Source organism: Zerene cesonia, chromosome 20 (genome assembly GCF_012273895.1).
Source record: "Zerene cesonia ecotype Mississippi chromosome 20, Zerene_cesonia_1.1, whole genome shotgun sequence".
In the NCBI taxonomy this organism is placed as follows: domain Eukaryota; kingdom Metazoa; phylum Arthropoda; class Insecta; order Lepidoptera; family Pieridae; genus Zerene; species Zerene cesonia.
The window spans coordinates 10,582,747-10,604,799 of record NC_052121.1 but is presented as its reverse complement, the minus strand read 5'-3'; the positions used below and the strand labels follow the sequence as shown (position 1 = coordinate 10,604,799).

Sequence of the window (22,053 nt, the reverse complement as noted above, 5' to 3'; positions counted from 1 at the left end):
ATATTGATGTTTTTTAAATAAGTTATGTATTTTAATTGCATATTAACATGACTATTGGATTGTTCTAGTTATTTCAATAAAAAAAAACATTGTTCCAATCTGATATACTATCAAAAGAAACCCTGAAAATTGTACCCAACTGATCCTAAGAAATAGGTATGCGTAATCAAATTTTACGAAATTTACGCAAATACCTTTCTTGTCTTGCATTTATTGAGGATTGTAAATGTGTATGGGTTGAAAAATGAAACACACGTTCAGTCTAATTTGTTTTATTTGTAAAAAAACAATCATAATTGAATACATAATATGAATGAGCACGTGCGCTTGTTGCCCCGGAAAAGAAGCGGTCTTCCGGGGCAAGAAGGAGCACTGGGCGACTCGACTTAGCCATAATGGTGAACCAAAATGTTTTAATTATCAAACGAATCAATTTAAGTTATAAGATTAGAAATTACTTTACCAGCTACAATCGTCAATAATACATTAATGATATAAACGAAGTTAATAGTCCTTTGGCAAATCAAAATCTCACACTAATATTAAACATGAAAGAACATCGAAACAAATTTAATTCAATCTGGTATCATTTAAATTATATTCATCACTGGTAAAGTAATTAATTTGAATGAAGATTAAACTGTACATAATTCTATAATTACATAATTTATATTGAGCTTGAATAACGCCTTATACGCGCAGAAATAGAACATTAATTTGTGCAATAATTAGACACTTTGTGCGTTAAAACTACCACTGAATATCATAAGTTAATTACTAACATTTGTACCAAATTTTGTCACATTCACAGGCAATTGGTCACGGGTCGGCTAAGGAGTGTTTAACCTAAAGTCTAAAGGAACTAATCTACTCGGAATGATTCGCTCGTTTCAACGCGTCAGCTAGCGAACATGGCAACATGGTTCGAGCGGGCAGACCCGCCGTCACAAATTGACTAGCTTGGTTAATCGATTCACGTTTCTCACTAAAATAAATAACTTACACACGAAGCTTTTGCAACGACGAACTACACTTAGCTAAGATTATAAATAATTTGTCCAACTAATATATTAATAAATTCAACCAGTTGACTGGCGGCTACTTAAATTATAAATACGCTAATTCACAATTGACGATACGATTCATCGGTAAATGAAAAGTCTCTACAATACATAGTTTCAATAACGAAACTTAATCGATACGAAATGCTGAAATTGAGGTTCCTTTAATTGTATTTGCGCCTCTCATGGAGCAACGCTCGAAGTATCTAAAGACTGTTCCGTCACCTCTTCGTCTGCAGGTGAAGACGCCTCATCTTGCTCATCCAAGGTTGTGTCGCCTGGTACAGCTGTATCGTCATTGGACGATGGAGATTTGTCCTCACTTCCGGATGTCGCAGCGTCAGAACTTGGTTGATCATTGCTGTTTTCCATAACTACTTTCGTAGGATGTTTATTAATAGTTGGGACATATGTTTTTTTGATTATTTCGATGTCTTTCTTGTCAATTGTGCTATTGTTATTTTGCGGAGCATTGTCAGACACGTTATCTATAGTAGGCCTTTTAGTTGTCGGTTCTACTTTGTCATTTGGTGGTGGGGAGTCGGTTATGCTATCTGTTTCGTCATCTTCGATCTCTACGTTCTTCTGCTTGTTAACTGAGGGCTGGCTTTTGCTTTTGAAAGGAACCTCTGTAATGGAATTTAAGTTCCAATTGTTGTTTTTACTTTTGTAACCAGCGTTTACTGGAATTAATTCTTCAGAATCCGAAATTGTAGTGGAACTTATACCATGATGTGAATCGGGTGAGTCAGTATGGTCACTAATTAAAGCCACATCGCCGACTAAATTTATTAAATCATTCAACACATTATTCTTTCTTGCGCGGGGAGGTTCAACAATCGCCGAATTTTTTTCGTTATCGGGAGCTATTTTGATCAACTCTACGGCATCTGTGGCACTCTCTTGAGAACCAAACGACGAAAGAATAAATTCTGTAGTTTCTATGTTTTCAAGCGAGGTATCGCTGCCTGGTTCTATTCTAGAAAGTGAGTCTGGAGTTGCATCAAAAGTTTGTGGATTAGCTGTAGAGGACGATAGTTTGTCATTTGAGCTTTTATCGGTAACTTCGTGAGGATTTTGATCACTCGTTTCAATAAGTAAAGAGCTTGGTTTATTCTCTGCACTAACATCAGTTGTTAATATCAGTGATCCTTTTGATTCTAGCATATTTTCAGTCGTCTGTGGTGTTATGATATCTGCTCGAGGTTCTTTAAAACTACTTTGTCCGTCCTCTTCGTCTCCTAATATTACCGCACCCTTATCTGATGATATGAGCGTATCGTCTGTAGCTTTTAAATCTTCAGCAGACTCTGTTGTGGGAATATCAGTTGTACTCTCCATATCATCTGTTGTCTCATCTGCGATAAAGGAGGGAATGTTAAGAATTTGAGTAGGAAGGACAGATCTTAGGTTTATCATAGAATTTTCCTTCGACGTAGAAGATTCCGTGCTAGATAAGTCGTTTTTAGTAGAAATCCCAGCTGATGTTAATTCCTGTTCAGATACATTTTCCGTAGAAATAGTCATTCCATTTGTTACATATAACATTGTTGAAGGCGATTCTTTAATAATAGGCGCTTCAGTTAAAATTTTATCATTAGATGTCAAGACATCATGCATGGAGACGTGATCGTTGTCTAAGTTTTGTTCTTGTAGAATTTCGTCGTCATGGTTACCGACTACGGTAAGATCATCGGGTATCGGTGGAAATGCTGGATTATGGTCGAATAATGATTGGTCCTCTTCTTCAATCAAAGGGGCTTTTGTTGTGAGAGGGCTAAGAGATATAGGTTGAGATGGTGCACCCATTAATATCAAATTTGGTACATTTGAAGGATATATTTCGCTGTTTAATGAGTCTTGTGTAGAAAAGCTTATTCTTGAAGGATGTGAATCACTGCCCTTTTCGTTAGCATTATCTTCCAAAGATGTTTTAGAATCTGAAGACTCGTTAAAAGGAGATTCTGTTTTGAGATCGCCAGTTATTTTTTCAGACGTTACTTCACGTGGAATAAGTGGGGATTTCGATGATGAATATTCGGCGACGTCCATATTATGAGGTGAAGGTAAGATTTCCTTAATCTTCACATCAGTGACGACAGGTATTTCAGAAACGGGTGTGATTTCTTTGATTGTTATTTTGGGAACCGTAGGCTCGATTGGTATGGAATCGGCACTCGTGTTGACTTCCACAGCAGGCGTGCTTGATACCGATGGTGTCATTCCATGGACAGATGTAACTCCTGTAATGACATAACATATTACTATAATTATTTTTCTTATTTAACAAATGTAGATTGAATTCTACATACACTTCCAATTTCATAAAAAATTTCATTCAAATTAGTTGAATTGTCGCATTGTGAACCCGTAGCAATTCTGATTTATGCTAGAATAGAAGGTTGTAAGTTAACTATATGTACCTCTAAGAGGGCAGTTATCATACTCCGGGCAGCACCTGCCGGGCACGAGGCGCGGCTGGCAGTCGTCCCGCACGAAGCACGCGATGCGGCGGCAGACCACCTCACCCCCCTGGCAGTAGCACACGCGACAGGGGTCTTGTGGGTCTACTAGCTTCTCGCCATTACCGTATACACGACCTTCCTGCTCGCATTCTGAAATTTAAATTTATCTTTGGCAGCAAATGTTGTATGAAAATGATAACAGTTTTATTTGTAGTAAGGATAGTATTTTCTTGTGTTTGATTTTAAGCGAGTATTATACATGTAGAAATTAAAAACTTTTTAACGGATTTTAAACGCGATTTATTCATTATATTATTAACCCGACGTTTCGAACACTTTACAGCGAGCGTGGTCACGGGGAGACTGAGATGTTATATGTCTTGAAGGTCATACAAAAATTGTTGTTTGTGAACTACCTCCACCTATTTCTCCGCAGTTGGTATGTGGAGTATTTTTCTGGATGTTGGCAGAGGCAGCAATTTTTGTATGACCTTCAAGACATATAACATCTCAGTCTCCCCGTGACCACGCTCGCTGTAAAGTGCTCGAAACGTCGGGTTAATAATATAATGAATAAATCGCGTTTAAAATCCGTTGTAGTTAGGAGTTTTTCTACCAAAATATGATAAATAGCGATAAAGAAATGATAAAATCATCCCATAGATACATTAAAAATGTTAAGTATTACCACACTGATAAGTCGGACAGCAGTGGTCAGGCCGGTGGACAGCCTTACACCCGGGTCGCGGCTCGCAGCGCTGCTTCTCACACTGCACCTCCCCACCGGAGCACGCGCAACGCTCGCAAGCGCTGGCACCGGGGAATTCGTCCCCGGACATGTAGACCACGTCACCTAGTGCGCAACTGCCTGGAAGATGAGGAAATTTTTTGTTATTTTTATGTACAAGAAAGAGTTATGGGCCAAAGATAGGTCCTTAAGAACACCAAATAATTAAATAGCTATAAAAAAACGAATTCTCCCTTCAACAAGAATTGTAATCCTAAAAGTATGGATGATTCTATTATTTGTTAAGGAAACAGTTGCTTTTACATGAAAATCCCGATTTCAATTGTGGAAATAATTAGTTCTCAAGACGTTTTTAACACGAATTCTCACCTTCTTTTAATCCCAAATCCATGCTCGTCACATTCGGCAATGGGCCCAGAGGTCCTGGAAATAAGGAAAAAATATTTTTAACTATAATTTATTCAGAAAAGTTTTGAATTGTCAGAAAATTAGATTTTTGATGAATATTTTTTTCTAAATACATCGATATAGTAAAAACAGAGGTAAATTAGCAACTCTGTGTTTATGAAATTCGTATACAGCGATGACATTCAATCAATAAAATTCTAAAAAATCATAAAACGTTGATTTGAAAATCGATCAATCAAAATTATTTATGTAGAACGTACTACACAGTTATTTATCAAACACACTTGCTTTTACTGACGCAGTAGATATGCGTATATTTAATCAACATTAATATCAAGACGACGACGAACATAAAGCTCTTATATAACATTAAAATCAATATGCAGTGAAGAGTAAACATCGAAATCTTATATAATTCATATACCATATAAACATTCATGTTATACGGCCTAAAGTCAACGGTAAAACCCTACAAAGTTCAAAGCCCACTTGATTTTTTCTCGAAGACTTCACGGAAGGACCCTTAAGCGCTGAACCGTGGATCATATAATGATGTGCACCCTTGAAACGATCCTATACGCTTCCACGAGTATCTGTAAATTATTTAACAAACACTCCAACAACATCTTAGATGTATTACGTGCTTATTGTTATTAATTACCGTGTAATAAATGATGTAACATTGATAATACTAATCGAGTCATCGCATAAACACAGACAAAGTGCTTTTTTATAAACCTAATTTATCAAATTCAACAATACTAGAAAATATTTTACATGGTTGTTTGTTGTATTTAAATAAATTCCAATATTTAACAGAACACGTGAAAACTATAACCTATTTCATTTATATATTTATTATTATTGCTATACGGCATAGCAATGCTCTTATATATACCATAGTAGGTACTTTGAATTTCATTCCCCGTCTACAGATCGATTCTATCGTGTCTTCATGGTCGCAGTCTAAAAGGTCCAAAATGATAAAGGGTGGAATTATAAAAGCATATTTATTTCAGCGTATTCTTGTGCACCAACGTGTACACAGCGCAGCTGTATGGTCTCCATTAAAATAGATCTCCATGCAGGAAATTCTTAAGAATTCTCCGAAGAAGTCGTCAGTTTAATGGTTTTTCTTTTACACAGAGTATTATGAACATGTACAGGTCTGCGTTCCACCAGTTATCAAGCAAACGTAATCGCATGATTTCTGCTCTAAATCCGTCGCCTGCGAGAGCGAGAGAGTGATTCAAATCATTATTTTCCCGCACTTTCGTTCCAAAGCCAATTATTATATTTTTGCAATTAGAACTTATCTTAATCTTATCATTTTCACGTCAATTATCTTGCTATTACAATTGGTTGCAGTTCACTCTTCATTAGAATTAATGAATTAATGGGACACGAATGTTATTATTTTGTTTTTAACGGGTTATTCAAACTAATGACTTCATGATCGTCATCATCATCAGACAATATATGTTCCCACTGCTGGGACACAGGCTCCCTATGACGGAGGCCAAAACACTAGTGACTTATTTAATTTAATTTCAAAAATATCCTGAGTCGTAAGAAAATTCCACTATTAGTTCCATAAACTTTCCAAGGAAACTGAACATTGCAAACTAGATATTTCCTGAATAGCAGTTGAAAAATCGTCAGTTCAATTATTTGGGGCATGTGACAGATAGTTTTTATTTCAAAGGAATAATCGGAATAACTGAAGCATTGTATCAATTCAGCCGAAGCCAGTTTAAGGGACCGCTAACTTCCCTCTTCGAATTGTGTGGAAAAACATCGTTTTCCGAATTCATAAAACGCACGTTAGCGTACGAGTTACGTAAAGCCAGGCACGAAGGCATGTACAAATGTTAACCCAATTGGATTCCTACTCGCGGGCACTGGAGCGTGAGGTGCGTCAATGCAAGCGAGTGACGTAAGGGAGATTGCTTTCGTTATTCTTTTGCGAACCGAGAAATGAATGTGTATTGTCTTTATGTTAAGGATGGACCAAGGAATCGACGCCTCGGACGAGTAGGTTTACTGGTAGAATTATTTCTAATGATGTCGTTTTCTTGCCTTCAACTTTTTACTTGGAACTTCGTAATCGTTTTTTATAAGTTCTTATGTATCGATTTATAATTGTATGAACAGATACGAAAAAAGTCGACAATGCCTTGCCCAATCTCGGATGTTGCGCAATTATGAAATCTTCCGTTAATATTTAATGAAAATTACTCAAAGCAATGATATTAAATATCATTGTTATGCTATATTATTGTCTATCTGAACAAACTAACTAATGACATCGTTCTACATGTATACTTCAATATATTATTAATATATCTTTTGTAATTTTATGAACAGCAACATTAACGAATTAGAACAAGATAGTACACACTTACTTATTTATTAATATAATTGTGTTGTGGAAGAGCAGAACCTCCTGAGTCAAGCATTTTTTTTTTTTTGCTGACTAGAAGTGTTCCGATCGTAAATTAGTTTAAGACAACTTGTTAAAGAATGAAGGAAATAATTTTGAATTTTTTATTATACTCAAAGATGATGTAGAAGCTTATTAAGGAAAAGGCGCAAAAGTAATAATTAAATTAACCACAATAATACGCAGTAATCGATCAGTGAGGTTTCCTGGAGTATAGCATGTCGATATCGAATGTCTGCTGGTCAGAAGGCATTGAGCCGACCCCGCCCTTGCGTGAACCCTAGCGTAGGTGATAAACAGATGTAAGGTCAAGGGAATTGATATTGACCCTGGGGGTAATAGAGTATTATTACGAAATTTTAAATATAGTTTACTTATTATTTAAATTAATTATCGTCTGTGGAAGTCTAATTGATAATTTAGCCGTTGTTTTAAGTACGTTCAATATGTGGAAAAAGAAGCCAATTCCAATTTATTATATGGATTATACCATTGATTTTCTACCGTGAGAAGTATTTGATACGTCTGAAGACAATTTCCCTATTCATATAAAAATATTTACCTGAGCTTCATTTTAATACCCAAATACGAGCTTACCGCGTTCGCAATTTTTTCATAAATCCCTATTATGCATCAACATAAATGCCACATATAAACGCTAAACACAAATTTAGAACCTACGCAGTAATGAAGTGTAACACGCCTGATTAAGCCGGTTATACACGAGCTATTTATGTCCGAAGTTAATCCGACACAATTATCCGGCCTGCTGAGCTATGGTCTCATTTCACGCTCGTGTGTACCGGCTTAACGCCTAATTACCTTATAAAGTATGTAGGGTATGCCGGGATGTTGTTTTGGGCATCTTTAGTTATATCATCGTTATGTTTTAGTGATAGCTTCACGAAATAGGGTGAAAATGTTTACGTTTATAACTTCGATCGATCTCTAAGTAATAGATACTTGATTTGTAAGTGAGAAAACACACTGCGAAGATATTAAAAGTTCTATACTTCAAGCCGTTGTTTCTTTTCTGAATGTAAAATCGCTCATATAGTGTTAAAAATGTAAGAATCAAATGTAGAATTACCTTTAACTGTTTCTTATTTTATCTATCAAATAATTTTATCAAAACTTATACTAATAAATGTGATGCTTGTGAAGTAACCATTTTAAAAAAGTTATAGACGCTTAGCAATCTTTTTAATTACTGAATTAGTCGGATTTTCCTTATACAGAAAACTTATGCCCTTATACTATGAGGAAAAGTATATGCCTCCCCCCCCTCCCCTAAATGGTAAATGTTAAAAGTATGTCATGACGATTTAAAAGTGCTTTTACAAGAAGTCTAATTGAAAAAATTAGTTTTAGTTTGAGCTCCCTACTCACCCAACGAAACAGTATTTAATTGTTTCACGCCGACCTCCTGCGGGGGTACTAACTACCTTTCTTATCCAAGACTCTACAGTTTTACCACTCAAGTTCTCATCTCATTGTCCTCTGTTACTAAAATTTAGCGTCATGTATGGATTCACCACTGTACCAACGAAGCGGATATTATAAATAACAAAATAATAGAACGAATACAATGATGAAGATATTGTTTCTATAATCGGATACCGCCATTTATAATAAAGATAAGCGATGGGGAAATCTCGCCTTATGCCACCTCACGTCCGAGTGTTCACGGCATGTCAACACTTTCGTTTCCGCTCATGATATTAATTCTACAGATATTCTGGACGTTTCTAGAAGCGACTTTGTATGAGAAAGTAAATATGTGTGTTTATTGACTTGCAAATCACATATTCGTATTATTTTTGATGAATCGCTTGAATTGTGTGGTACCTATGATATAGTACATGTTAAGATTTAACGATATTTCTTATGTTACCGCAACCAAGAGATTCGATTCCGACATAAACAAATAGCCTAAAGACCGACTCCCGCAAACGGAGCACATTGTTAACATTTCGTTCATACAGTCATTCATAATATTCTTTACAGAAATCAAAACCGTCTTTAAACTGGTAGTACTAAAGATATGTAGAGAGCAAGCTGGACTCGCGACACTGAGGGTTACATACGGTAAAGGGCAATTGAAATAAAAAGGTTACTCATCCAATATCTGATCGTGACCATTGTTTAACCTCTATTTCTATTATTTGTTATCTAACTATCACGGTTCTCGAGATGGACACACAGGTTAGTGGCAGGCAGACGGACGGACAGACAGCGATATCCTAGTAATATGGTCCCATTCTCCCTGTTGGATACGGAATCCTAAACATTATGCACAAAATAACAAAACTATTGCGTTTTTTTTTTGCCAACAAAACTGCCTTCATAGTTATTAGACATTAGACAAAGGTGTGAAGGGTAAACATGCTCCATATAATATTATTGCGTTTGTTATTTGAAACAAGTTACAGATAAAACAATCACAATTATGTAATAAAGATTTATCTATCTATGAACGTTACTGCAGTTTTATGGTTTCACGAAAGAAAACAAACGAAATGAGTCATCAATGTGAGCTCTGACGTAAGTTATTTGAACTATTCTGTATTGGAAATAGATTGTTCAATATAACATTATTCATGAGGTAAAGCTGCGTTTCAACTTTTCCCTATGAGACTGAAAATTATAAACCGCTTACAAACGAAAGTTTAAAATCCAAACAATAAACATTGGCACACAATAAACTACCAGCGTCTTTATTTCATAAAACTTGTATCTTTTGAATTATATAGGTAAAGAGATATTAATTGGAAATTAAATTAGTACTATTTTATTTATTTTTGATTTATTGTTATTTTAACTGCTATAGAAATCTTATAACGCCATAACACATTAGAAAAATACAAAGTCAAATAGTAAATAATGAGCAAATCTCATTCTTGGAAACAGGAACATACATGGAAATAAAATCAGTTCTTTATTTCTGGGATTTTTCTAGAATAGTTTTAAAGCAAACGAAATTGATTTAAAACGTTATATTTTCGAATTTGAAACCACGATATGCACATTTATAAATGTTAATACAATAATAACACTTTTATAAATGTTGCCTAACGTAGTAGGTCGCGACTCAGTTACAGTGTACACGCAGCTTTATGACCATCTACATGATTCAGTGTACTGCAGACTCATCTTCTGTGCAAAGGTCACGTACAGTGCTGGCTGTTATCAAATTAAGGTGTGTGCTTTGATTCCACGCGATTAGTGTTAAGAGGTTCCTAGCTAGCGATTGAATGTTAAAACTATGTTATCTAATGATAAAATTATCTCATAAAAACATGTACTCCGATTAGTTATATATTATATCTTATTTATTTATAAAAACTCTACGATGATTTTACGATTTACGATTTTTGTGTCCCGCAAAAAATCCCGCATTGATAATCACCTCCTATTTTTGAAGTCGGTTGAAAAGAAAAGAAAAGAAAATAAGTAATTTTAGCGTGTTTATCTGTATTCTCTTAAAAATTACAACTATAATAACAAGACCGCTATACATTACCGCGTAACTTTCTCTTGACTTCCTAAATTCTTATACCAAGTCATCAATGAACACGTGGCAAATCGAAATCGTCGGTTTCCTCGTCATAATATCCAGGTGCAAGATACAGAGTGGTACGTGAGCGATCGATAGGCCTTCGCCCCGCATGTTTATCCAAATATCTACGCAAGGTTTCACAACATATTTATTTGGGTGAAAGATGACTCAAACAACGTTTTTATTAAACATAAACGAATTTTGTTCCACAAAAAATTTGGGTCAAACGTATTCTAAAATATATTAAGTATCTATCGTATGACATATCAAGAAAACCAAAATGCATAAAAAAGTGAAGTCCCGTGTCCCCTAGTGGGGTATGGGGCAGATGATATACATCTGTTTCACTGATCGATTTTTTTTTATGGACAAGTAGGTGATCAGCCTTCTGTGTCCTGCCAGATCGACTTTTTTTTTTGTGCGTCCCCACCGGGCGTCGAACCCGTCGTCGGTTCTACGCTCACGCGTTAACCACTGTACCAAGGAGGCGGTCAAACACTTTTGTTTAAATGCATAGTGTATTAATACATTATATGTTTTAATGAAGATACTTTATTACACTGAAAAATCTTTTTCCATTGAATGATACATATAAAGAAAATAAATAACATTTCGCAAAGCTCCAAAAACTTCTAGACATCATGAATGAGTTGCGAATCGGAACCGCGTGGAAACCATTCAGCGATGCGTCACTTGGGTCAATAAAGGGCAAACTTTTGTTTTCATTGATCTTTTTGTTTGAATTTATCTCGAAAAGCCTATCAGTCAATGCGATTACAATATTAAGCAAATATTTATTCGATAAGTGTATTTTGGAATTATTTGTTTGTTTAGCCTAAAGTTTATTAAATTAGCTAAAACGACAAATAAATGCCATATTTCAGAACACCATAAAACTTTTTGAGTTACGAATTTTCGAGAACGCTATATTTCTAAAAGTTCTTCTAGTATGGGATCATATTTAACCTAATTAGGAAATATTAGTTCCTTTTTTCCAATAACAACTACAAAGACGTATAATTTAAATAAATCTTTATTTATTTTACCTTTACATTAAATGGCAAATCTATAATTATATGAAGGTAGAATGTAAACATTAATTTTATGACCACATCAATATTCAATGGTCGATAAGCCTCAGCTAAGTTCGATTTAATCATAATTATGCGAGCCATCATTCATTATTGACCCCTAACACTGCAATTTACAAAACAATGTCTCGATTATATTGTGGAAATTTACATTAGTGCTTTATATATATGAGTCTGTAGTAGGTTTTTCAGGTAGAATTTATATACTAGGCCTAGATTGGTTCTGTCCTAACAAGATATTATATATTTTCAGGTTTTACTGATTTCGTGACTGGAAATATATACATACCTTAAACTGTCTGATACACATTTTCGTTGAATATAATATGTAGCCTCCGCAAAATATATGTCCCTTACTACAAGCTCATAACTGACTTCATATCCATAAAATATTAAATTTATAAAATGGGAATATCTGAAACATATCTAATAAATTGTGAAAATATAAATATACCTAATTTTAGATCTGTCACTGCCAGTAAAACAGTAAATGCGAAAAGCTATCTTATAAACTTGCAGTATGGCGCCAGACGGTTGTAAATATGTTTAATTACCACCAACAGTTCCTGGCTTCGTTAGAAATCTCTGATTTTCCCCATCTTGTGTAACTGGCGTGCTTATTTCTATGTGGAAAAGATTGTGTTGGCTTACTAAAGGTTCACGTTAACAGTATGTATGATAATGTTTAGAGTTAACGATAGCAATAATGAATTGTTTATTTTCTTTGATAAGTAGAAGCCTTAAAAAGTGGTTAGCAATATTAAGTCAATCCTGTTTTAAAATTACAAAAAATACAAAAACAGGCGCTATATTCATCTGAATATTAAAAATAATCAAAAGAGGACAAACTAATTTTAGTTTTTTTTTTTTTATCAGCACGGTTTCGACGAGGTTTGACGAGTTACCGCTCCGACTTCATTTTCCTAGTCGTCCGTTAACCATAAAATGCAGTAAATTTAGAAACGCCTTTGTTTATGCGAACATCGGTTGTAAAGCGTCATAAATGATTACTATGTTACTTATAGCATTACAAAATGTGTATACTCTTATCGAAATACATCTAACGGTAGAAGCAATGAAAACTACAAAGTAAGTGGCACAGATAACGAAGGAGGGCGAACCTCACGTTTCCCTCAGCGCCCTTCAGATCCTCTTATAAGAACTATAAGAGGAATATACTTATAGACTTTTCAACGAGTCTTGAAGAATCGAGCATTATGTTGCTAATATTAAAGCATATATAATCAAACTGGTTACATTAGCCTTACTTTATCAGGATAGATAAATACATTTGTTTCATTGTATCGTACGGTTTTGTGCCATAAGATTAAGAAGGTCTGTCACTTTTTGATCTTAAATTATGTGTAAAAAATTAGGTCAATTGGTTGCTTTTCGGCCATACAAAAAATCCTTTCAAACACTGCAAATTCACACAAAAAGACATACATTTTATCATTCAGAAACGGTGGTATAAATGAATATAAAATTGAAGCAGAATACAGATGAGACTTACAACTACATTTGTGTATTATCAAAACTTCTTGTTATTTGAAATAAACTTTGGGTATTACATACATAGCATAAAATATTGTAATATCATACAATGTAAACAACACTGAAGAAAACCTGCAATGAATTCATGTAACGATGATGCGGTAGGAGTAATACTATGTAACGAAAGTGGGGTTGCAGGCTCGGGGCTGGCATATATGTGATTGCAAGCTCTCCTCCAGATAGCGAGATGTCATTAGGTTGCGCTAACCTCGTGGGGTATGTAGCTGTTATTATATGCACATTTTTGTTGACAGGTACTTAAATAAAATGCAACATTTGCTAATTTTGGTCGATAGTATGTTGAATACAGATACTTTTTAAGATAGATATACAATGAGAACGCTTGTATAATCTTAAACCAATTCAATATGTTTTACTTTGAGTAACTGCATTAACTAGACAATTGACAAAACCTATTGCGATTTATTTATAAAAACTTTATGGTCCATCAATTTATTTTGACTAAAGAATAAGACATTAACAATGTTATTGCCTTATAAAGAGGCGTGTACATGAGCCCTGGGAATTATAAAACAGTGTGGAAAGGCGTTTAAATGCTGTCACGCATTAATAACAACGATTAGAGCACAATCAGCCGTCAAGTGGCATAATAATCAACAATCGACAATGGCGCAATTAATCACGCAGTTGAGTGAGACCGGGCACTTTCAGCTGTTCAAATACTTACGTTGTTTGAATATATGTATCTTATAAGGATACTACAAACATGCATAATACTAGGACTCAGATGTGGATCCTTGACAAACGACCATTGTACCATTATTGTACATTGCAATAAATTCAATGAAAGTCGATCCCGATCGAAGCCCGGGTCCATTGTACTCTTTCACTTTGAAATTTTATTTTAGGATAGACTATGTTGCTAGTGTAGTTTCGTCATTTATATAAAAGTAGAAAAACAATGGACAACATCAAATGTTCTCAGGATAACAATGCTCATTCTTACTATATGCTTTTATTGTGAAAAGTTTATGAATATATCAATGTAGATATAGTATTGGGATATTCCATATTTTAAAAACGGTTAATTATTTTAATACATATTTTATATGCAACGCATATAATACATATCACTGTGAAATAGTATATACAAATATTCAAAACCTAATAAGAACTTCCTTCTCCACATACATATTTGTTAAACAATTTAATATACCAAACTAAATTAAAAATCGTTGCAAATATACAATATGGCATTAAAAAAAATATTCTTCCGATCAACGATTCACATAAAACCATCGAGGTCAAAGTTAAATCGTAAGATTGCCTAATTAAAGAAGCATAACACTAACTGACCACAGCGCTCTCTGAGTCACGCGCGGAATGCCGCCGGGCTGGACCGTGCCCCCCTCCCACCCCACCTCCCCTCCTGCCTAGTACGCATGGGAATCGCATACATGCCCCTGCCACCCGGCGCCGCGCGCTATTCGCGAACGGTGAGGTAATTAATCTTTGAATTCGGTGAATCATAGATACATCCGTTTTTGATGATTCGATGATACAATTCGTTTGGGAGTTGTAAATTAAGATTCTAGAATGAATTTATACAATATTTCAATAGGAATTAATGCTACGTTTAACAGAAAGATATGCAATAACACATTATGTATACTTATAAACCTTCCTCTTGAATCACTCTATCTATTAAAAAAAACACATCAAAATCTGTTGCGTAATTTTAAAGATCTAAGAACAGACGGCGCAAAGCGAATTTGTTTTATACCATGTGATGTGGCAAATAGAACTCTCTGACATACCATCAAATCATTTAACAGTTATGACACTAGTGCCATTTGACCCTGACCGTACCACGGGGGCGGAACAGTGACGTCACACGCCCACACGCCAGACTAGACAATTGGCCAGGATGACTGCGCTAATCCAGCTAAATGAACTTGCAAGTGAAGCAATTTATATCATGCAGTCCACTACCATACAAACCTTTACGAATACTACAGTAGATTTAGAGACGAAATATTGAAATTTTTGGTTGATTTTTTTTTTTGTAAGTTTATTTGTTTGGATGTTTGTCCGCCAATCACATTGAATCTACTAAACGGAATTTTTGTGAAATTTTGTATAGAGGCACGGTATGTGCTGACTTGGGTTATAGGATAATATAGGAGAATATCCTATATTTTGATAGACTTTTTATCGCGATTATTTAATCTTGGCTCCCTTGGGATAAAACAGGAATTTTAAAGCGGTGGGCCCGGGACGAGCGTCCAGTAGGTAATAGACAAATTGCAAATTCAAATAAAAATAGAACACATTTTCGAAATGATTGTTTAATGGAATATTCGACGAATAAATTGTAACCAAGGATTGAAAAATCGACCCTTAAAATTATATATAATTGGAATAAAATAATGCAATATTTGAGTTGCATCTGGTCTCCGTATAAGTGATTTTTGTCTATTAATAAATAAAAAACTCGATTTACGTAATTTGATTGACATAAACAATATGCATAGTTTTATAATTTCATGTAATACTTATTAATAACTTCAAAACTGTCGAGTTGTAAGGAATTATTGCTCACACGACCTAAATTAAAAAGACAAGCAAGTGAAAAACATTCCACATGCATCGAAACCTGATCACTAGACAATGGTGCAATGTGCTGACTTCGAGTTGTTACCAAATAGACAATTGCTTACGACTCAACAAATCTATACTAATATCATAAAGCTGAACAGTTTGTTTCTTAGTTTGAACGCGCTGATCTCAGGAACTACTGGTCCGATTTGAAAAATTCATTCAGTGTTAGATAGCCAATTTATTGAGATAGGCTATAGTCTATATATGTACCACTGGCGAAGCCGGGGCGGATCGCTAGTCAGCTTATAAAATACAAGCTTTCCGCCTGCGGCTTCGCCCGCGTTGTGATATTAGAAGAACAAAAGAAAAAGAAATACTTAGAAAAAGCTCTTTTTCGGGTCTCAAACTATAATCGTGCTAATTTTCATCCCAATCGCTTCTGGAGTTTAGATTTAGGCATGAAGAAGAGAAGCAGACAGATGGACAAAGTTACAATAAAATAAGAAGGATTTATTATTTGATTAACTTGCCATTAAAATATTGCCAATTCAAATCTGTTTATTAATATTATTATAGAATAGCAACGTTTACAATATTTTATGGCACTTCAAATGTGACATCACTACATATTTTCAACATGACGAATATTTTGAAAATAATTGGAAGAAAAGATATATTTAAAGTTATATTTATGTGCGACATATATATTTTAGTTCAAAATTTATTATTTCTCAATTGAAAAGCCAATCCTTTAGTATAAAATTTTAATAGGTTAGAAATGAATTCCCTTTCAAAGCACATGGATTTGCGCTACAGGATCGAAAATGCATTTCCTAATTGAAATTAAAAAATTCTTGAATAATTCTTTGTTAATTAAATCGATAAAAAGCTGACGGAACCGACATGCCCATTGCCCAATACAGCTAGAAGTTTAACATGAAGCCTTCTAGGACATTTCCACACAAGAACACGTAAAATAAAAATAAATTTATATCAAACCTAGCAGACCGGGCAAATGCTGAAAAATTGATGTTGGCCGATTTTTAGACCTACCCGATATGCAAATGTCATGAGAATCGGTCTAGCCGTTTCCAACTCACTGGTCACTCGTACCCAGTTAAAAGTAGCCTATGTGCTAATCCAGACCATAGTCTAACTCTGTACCAAATTTTATACAGATACGATAAGACATTTTCGCTAAACAATATCAAACATCCATACACCCACCCATCCATCCATACTTACAAACTTTCGCGTTTATAATATTAGTAGGATTAACAAGCATAAATCTTACCTGCATGACTGATAGCGAAATGTAACGCAATGATGAAGAACAAGCACTTCGGCGACGCCATGTCGCCTTTCGACCTGAAACAAAGCAATCCTTTATTAGTACTCAAAGACGATAGACATCTTTAGAATGAGATATAAATCTTAAGATAATAGTCTTATATCTGTTATCTGCAACTGTAAAAAGCACGTTCATTGTGCTCTCTCAATTGAAATTTTTAATTATTTTTTTCTGTATGATGTATCAAGAAAAAGCTATGTACTCATAACTAACTATAGCCGGCGGGTTCACCACGTCGTACATATTAGGTTAAGCTTTTAGCCTCCCTGTATAAATCAATTATCTAAGACTGAAAGAATTTTTCAATTAGGACCACTATTTTTAACACTAACTCGTTCAAAAAACCAACTCCTCAGCTTTATATAATTGTAAATATTTTGTCAATCATAAATATGGACCTCCTTTATCCATCCGAATACCTAAACCTTATTAAAATGAAACCTAAGTTAAGTCTGTATCGCAGACCAAACGAACAAATTGAACAACTATATAAAAAGGGCGCATTTTATTTTTAGCTAAGCGGTCTCACACTGGATAGTGGATATAAATACCATGATCGACATTACTGCGATCTAGTCGGATGCAACGCAAAAAGCCTGCCGCGGGTCGCTGACCCCGTAGACGAGATGCCTGACGTAACTTGTGGTTAGTTGCGATGCTGTGATGCTTCGTATTGACTTGCTATACGCAGCTTACATTACACCTACGTGAATAGTTATTCTACAATTACACCCTCTCTAGGTGTCATTGTAGAATACACTTTTGATCGATATGCTGTTTAGGGCGGTTCGATGCTGTTACGAATCAAATGCGCTTCCATTTGTCAAAACACTGACCAGTTACCACAGTGTTTTAACTCATCACACACATCTAAAACAAGCTCCACAATGGTGCAGTCGATTTGTGTTATTTATTTTAGGTTTATGATTGTGAAGAAAAATGCATATAATTAAATATTTGATACATTTTGTTCAAGACAAATCGTTATTGTAATTATTATAATATTCGACATTGTTTTAGGATAATAATGTATAAAGGAAACCCTTTTGTTTCAGTTGTTTCGAAGAAGACGTAGAGTTTTCATAATGTTGCAAAGCAGTTAACTTTTTAAATTAAATTTAAATTAAAAATAAATGGACTGTTTCACTGTCAAAATTAGTCCCAGTAACGTTGGCAGAGAGCTAGTAATCCATATAAAAATAATAATCTCTAATAACCGTTTAAATTATAAACAGTAAATTAAAACTTCGTTCCAATAGCAATAACTTAAAAGTGAACACACACACTCAAATTAATCAACGCCAAAATATTATAAACAGGACGGTTAATATCAATTTATAATAATGTTTGCCGTCAGCAATAACTGGATCACCGGCTGCAACAAGCAATAAATATAAATCGAACTAAATTACAACAAATGGTGTGTTAATGAGGTCCGCAATTGAAAGTATCCATCTTTCACTTTCGAGCTGTCGCGGCTCATGAAGAGTGACAGCGGAATCGAAGCCACGACCCATTTGTAGCGTATCTGATGGAAACTGTGCCACAGTTACTGGAGGGTGTGCGTCCGGCGAAAGATTTGCTATTGTATGCTGCCCTGCGACTCGTCGACCGCGACACCAATCTCTTTAAAACCATGGGAGCAAGAATTTTACAATCGAGTTTAATTCCTTTTTTAAAATAATAAATGTTGTTAAGAAAATACTAAAAACACACACATTAATGATAAAATCATCATCTGAATTGTCACACTTGCTCTTACACAGAGTATACATAAGAAAAGTACTTAATCCTAGCGATCCTATTCAACATAATAAAATTAACCTATTATTATATTGTCACTGATCCTTTATACAAGGTTTGTATCAAATATTTTCCCGGGTTCCATTAGACTGAATCCTCAACAAGATCGCAAAACAAGGTATATGACTTCATATTTCCAATAAATTAATTTTTTTTTTATTATTTTTATTTATTCACACCAAAAAGAAATCATTACCATTACAGGATATTATCCTACAGAGTTCTTTTATAGAAAAGGAAAACAAAACTAAAAAACTATTTCATACAAAAGAAACAAAACTTTGCATATCATAGCTTATTTATAACAAAAACAAAGATGATATAATAGTTAACTAAAAAACTATGTAGCCGACTTAGCCAACCCCCCGTCTAGAATTTCAACGATTTCTTCACAAATGACACAGGCTACAATTCTAGCTGTCAAGCCAGCTAACAAAATCGGATCGCCTAGCAACAGCAGTGGAGGCGCAGCGGATTGACCGCGGGTGTCCGGTCAATCATCCAATCGGCATAATTGAATGATGGTCGTGGTTTCGATAGCGTCCCCAGCCGGCTTCCGTGTGAAAGCGTTGCTGATGCTGATGCTGGCAGATTAACGTTATCTATACTTGTGTTTGCTCTATTCTTGTTAAGTACCTTTTAACACGCTTTTATTAGCTTCAAGTGTATGTTTGTAGCTTTGTGTGTAACTGACTCCTTTTTATTCCGACCCAATTTAAACGAACAGATTCAATTCAAACACTGTTCAATTATCAATGATCGGTGACATGCTTCACGGGTTTATTTGACTGTCCTGACCGACAGGATAAAAAAAATTATTTTCTTATGTAAACTCTGTATACGAGCAAGTGTGACATTTTAGTTGAATATAGCGTGTTTTTTTAACTATAGGTATTTATTATAAGGCTATAGCTTCGTATAGACGTGAGTAAATCCGACAGGATTAAGTAATTTCTTTCCTCATGTAAACTCTATATAAGAGCAAGTGAGGCAATTTAGTTGATTAGAGTGTTTTTTTAACTATATTTATTTCAGCACTATTGTTCCTTATAAACTTGAGTAAATTTTAAAATGACTAACAGAACCGAGTGACTAAGACTACGTGGTCGTAACATCGGAATATGTAATAAATAAATTATAATTTTGTTATCTCAATTGAAATTTTCAGTAAGTTTTATTAGTTTTCTTTTATTTTCACATTTGACAAGAACAAAAAGTTTATTGTTTCGACCCTATAAAAACAGTCATCTAATTTCGGTTTTAAAACGTCAAACTGGAAGATACCTATTGAATTTGTTAATAATTATTCGAAATTATTATCAAGTTAGTTGAAAATATTCTACATCAAAATTAGTGGTGGTATAAATCTGAATAATGACCGTAGTTCAAAACAGCCTCTCCTCACACGACTCCCACTTGTTATAACACCATATAAGGATGACGTTATGTATTACTACAGTTAACTCTTCCTCAGCTAAAATATTTACACCTTGACGAAAATTAACAAGTTTCTTAAGAAGTTAGTTAAGCTCAAAGGTTACAAGCTTTATAACACGCTTATATTTTATGTTTCGCCTGTGTGTAGGCGTGTTATTTTAGACTCCATTTTGATCATCATTAAACGGACAAATTTAATTCAAACTTTGTACAAATTTTAACCTAGGTTGCTCTAGATCTGACCTCGAACCCTAACCACTGCGCCAAAAATAAATAAGAGAAAGATCTTTTATTGCATAACAATTGGCATCACTTTTCGAATCAATACCGCTATCAAAGGTACAGTCGCCGGCATACTGGCAAAAAACAAAAAAATATCAAATGTTTTTTTTCTTCCACAAACACGCAACCGGAAAGGCGAAAAAGTAAAATCTCGTAGCAATAAAGCAATTAGATGACCTAGAACGCCCAACGATCAGTTTTCACTGTTTCTTTTCATATGCATATTAAATTGTTTAATTAGTGAGTGAGGTCTCTTTAAACTTAAAGGATTATAGTTATGTATCTAATTCGATAGAAGTAGATGGAATATTCTCAATATTAGGTCTGGAATACATGCTTTTATATATAGTATATGCTCTCTATATAAGCTCATATATATTTCACTGTATATTAAACTAGTGTATAGACCCTGATAATTATGTCAATTCAAAAAGCAGCACGAACCAAGGAAGATGCACTAAATGAAACATAAGTATCGGATACGATGGGTGCTATTTATAGCGGAGTGGTTACCACGGGATGCAGCACTGCGTTATTATCATCATAGCTTTGAATAATGGCTCCGACGGACATTGCTTCTTGAGGAACAAACGATTTGAAATTCTTGGACGTAATTACGTGAGTCTGTGTGTGGTTTGTTACACATATTGGTATAGCTTTGGTGTCTTTCGTATGATTTTGGATGTTAACATTTATACAACAGTTAGCACAGGTAGTGTGGTACACTTTAACGAATAAATATTGTATTGTACTCTCCATTCCTAATTACATGTATATACGTTATACCTAGTCTTGCCATAAATATTGTAATAAAGAAAAAAGAAAATTGTTAACTGCAAATAACATTTATTACTTTTACAGTGTGTCAGTTTAATACATAAATATAAAACAATTAAAAATATAAAAAGCTTATTCGAAGTGGTCTCCATTGGCTGCAATACAGTCCTTTAAACGATGAGGCCAGTTATCAATAGAAGCACGCACTCTTTCCATGGGAAAATTCTTCACTGCCAATCGTATAGATTGTTTTAGGGACTCCAAATTATCATGGCGTTTAGAGCAAGCTGTACTCTCTAAAACTGACCACAAATCATAATCCAGCGGATTAAGATCGGGACTAGACGACGGCCAGTCTTCAGCTCTGATGAAGTCCGAAACGTTCGATTCCAACCAAGACTGCGTGGACCGAGCTTTATGACCCGGCCATACTTGGGAAGGACCATACTTGGTTATTGAACATGGTGATGTTAAGGGGCTTAACTACCTTCTCAAGAATGGTATCTTGATAC

The 22,053-nt window shown here is 34.7% G+C and overlaps 1 protein-coding gene across 1 annotated transcript in view; it reads right to left on the bottom strand.

Moving 5' to 3' along the window:
- Positions 1–262: 262 nt before the first annotated feature.
- Positions 263–22,053, bottom strand: part of LOC119834950 — a 46,902-nt gene continuing 25,111 nt past the window's right edge. The window contains exons 2-6 of the mRNA XM_038359506.1: positions 17,186–17,259; positions 4,644–4,697; positions 4,215–4,394; positions 3,485–3,676; positions 263–3,304 (exon numbers count right to left, since the gene is read on the bottom strand). Of these exons, the coding sequence (XP_038215434.1) occupies positions 1,245–3,304; positions 3,485–3,676; positions 4,215–4,394; positions 4,644–4,697; positions 17,186–17,259 (2,560 nt within the window). The 3' untranslated portion in view covers positions 263–1,244. The remainder of the gene's footprint in view (positions 3,305–3,484; positions 3,677–4,214; positions 4,395–4,643; positions 4,698–17,185; positions 17,260–22,053) is intronic.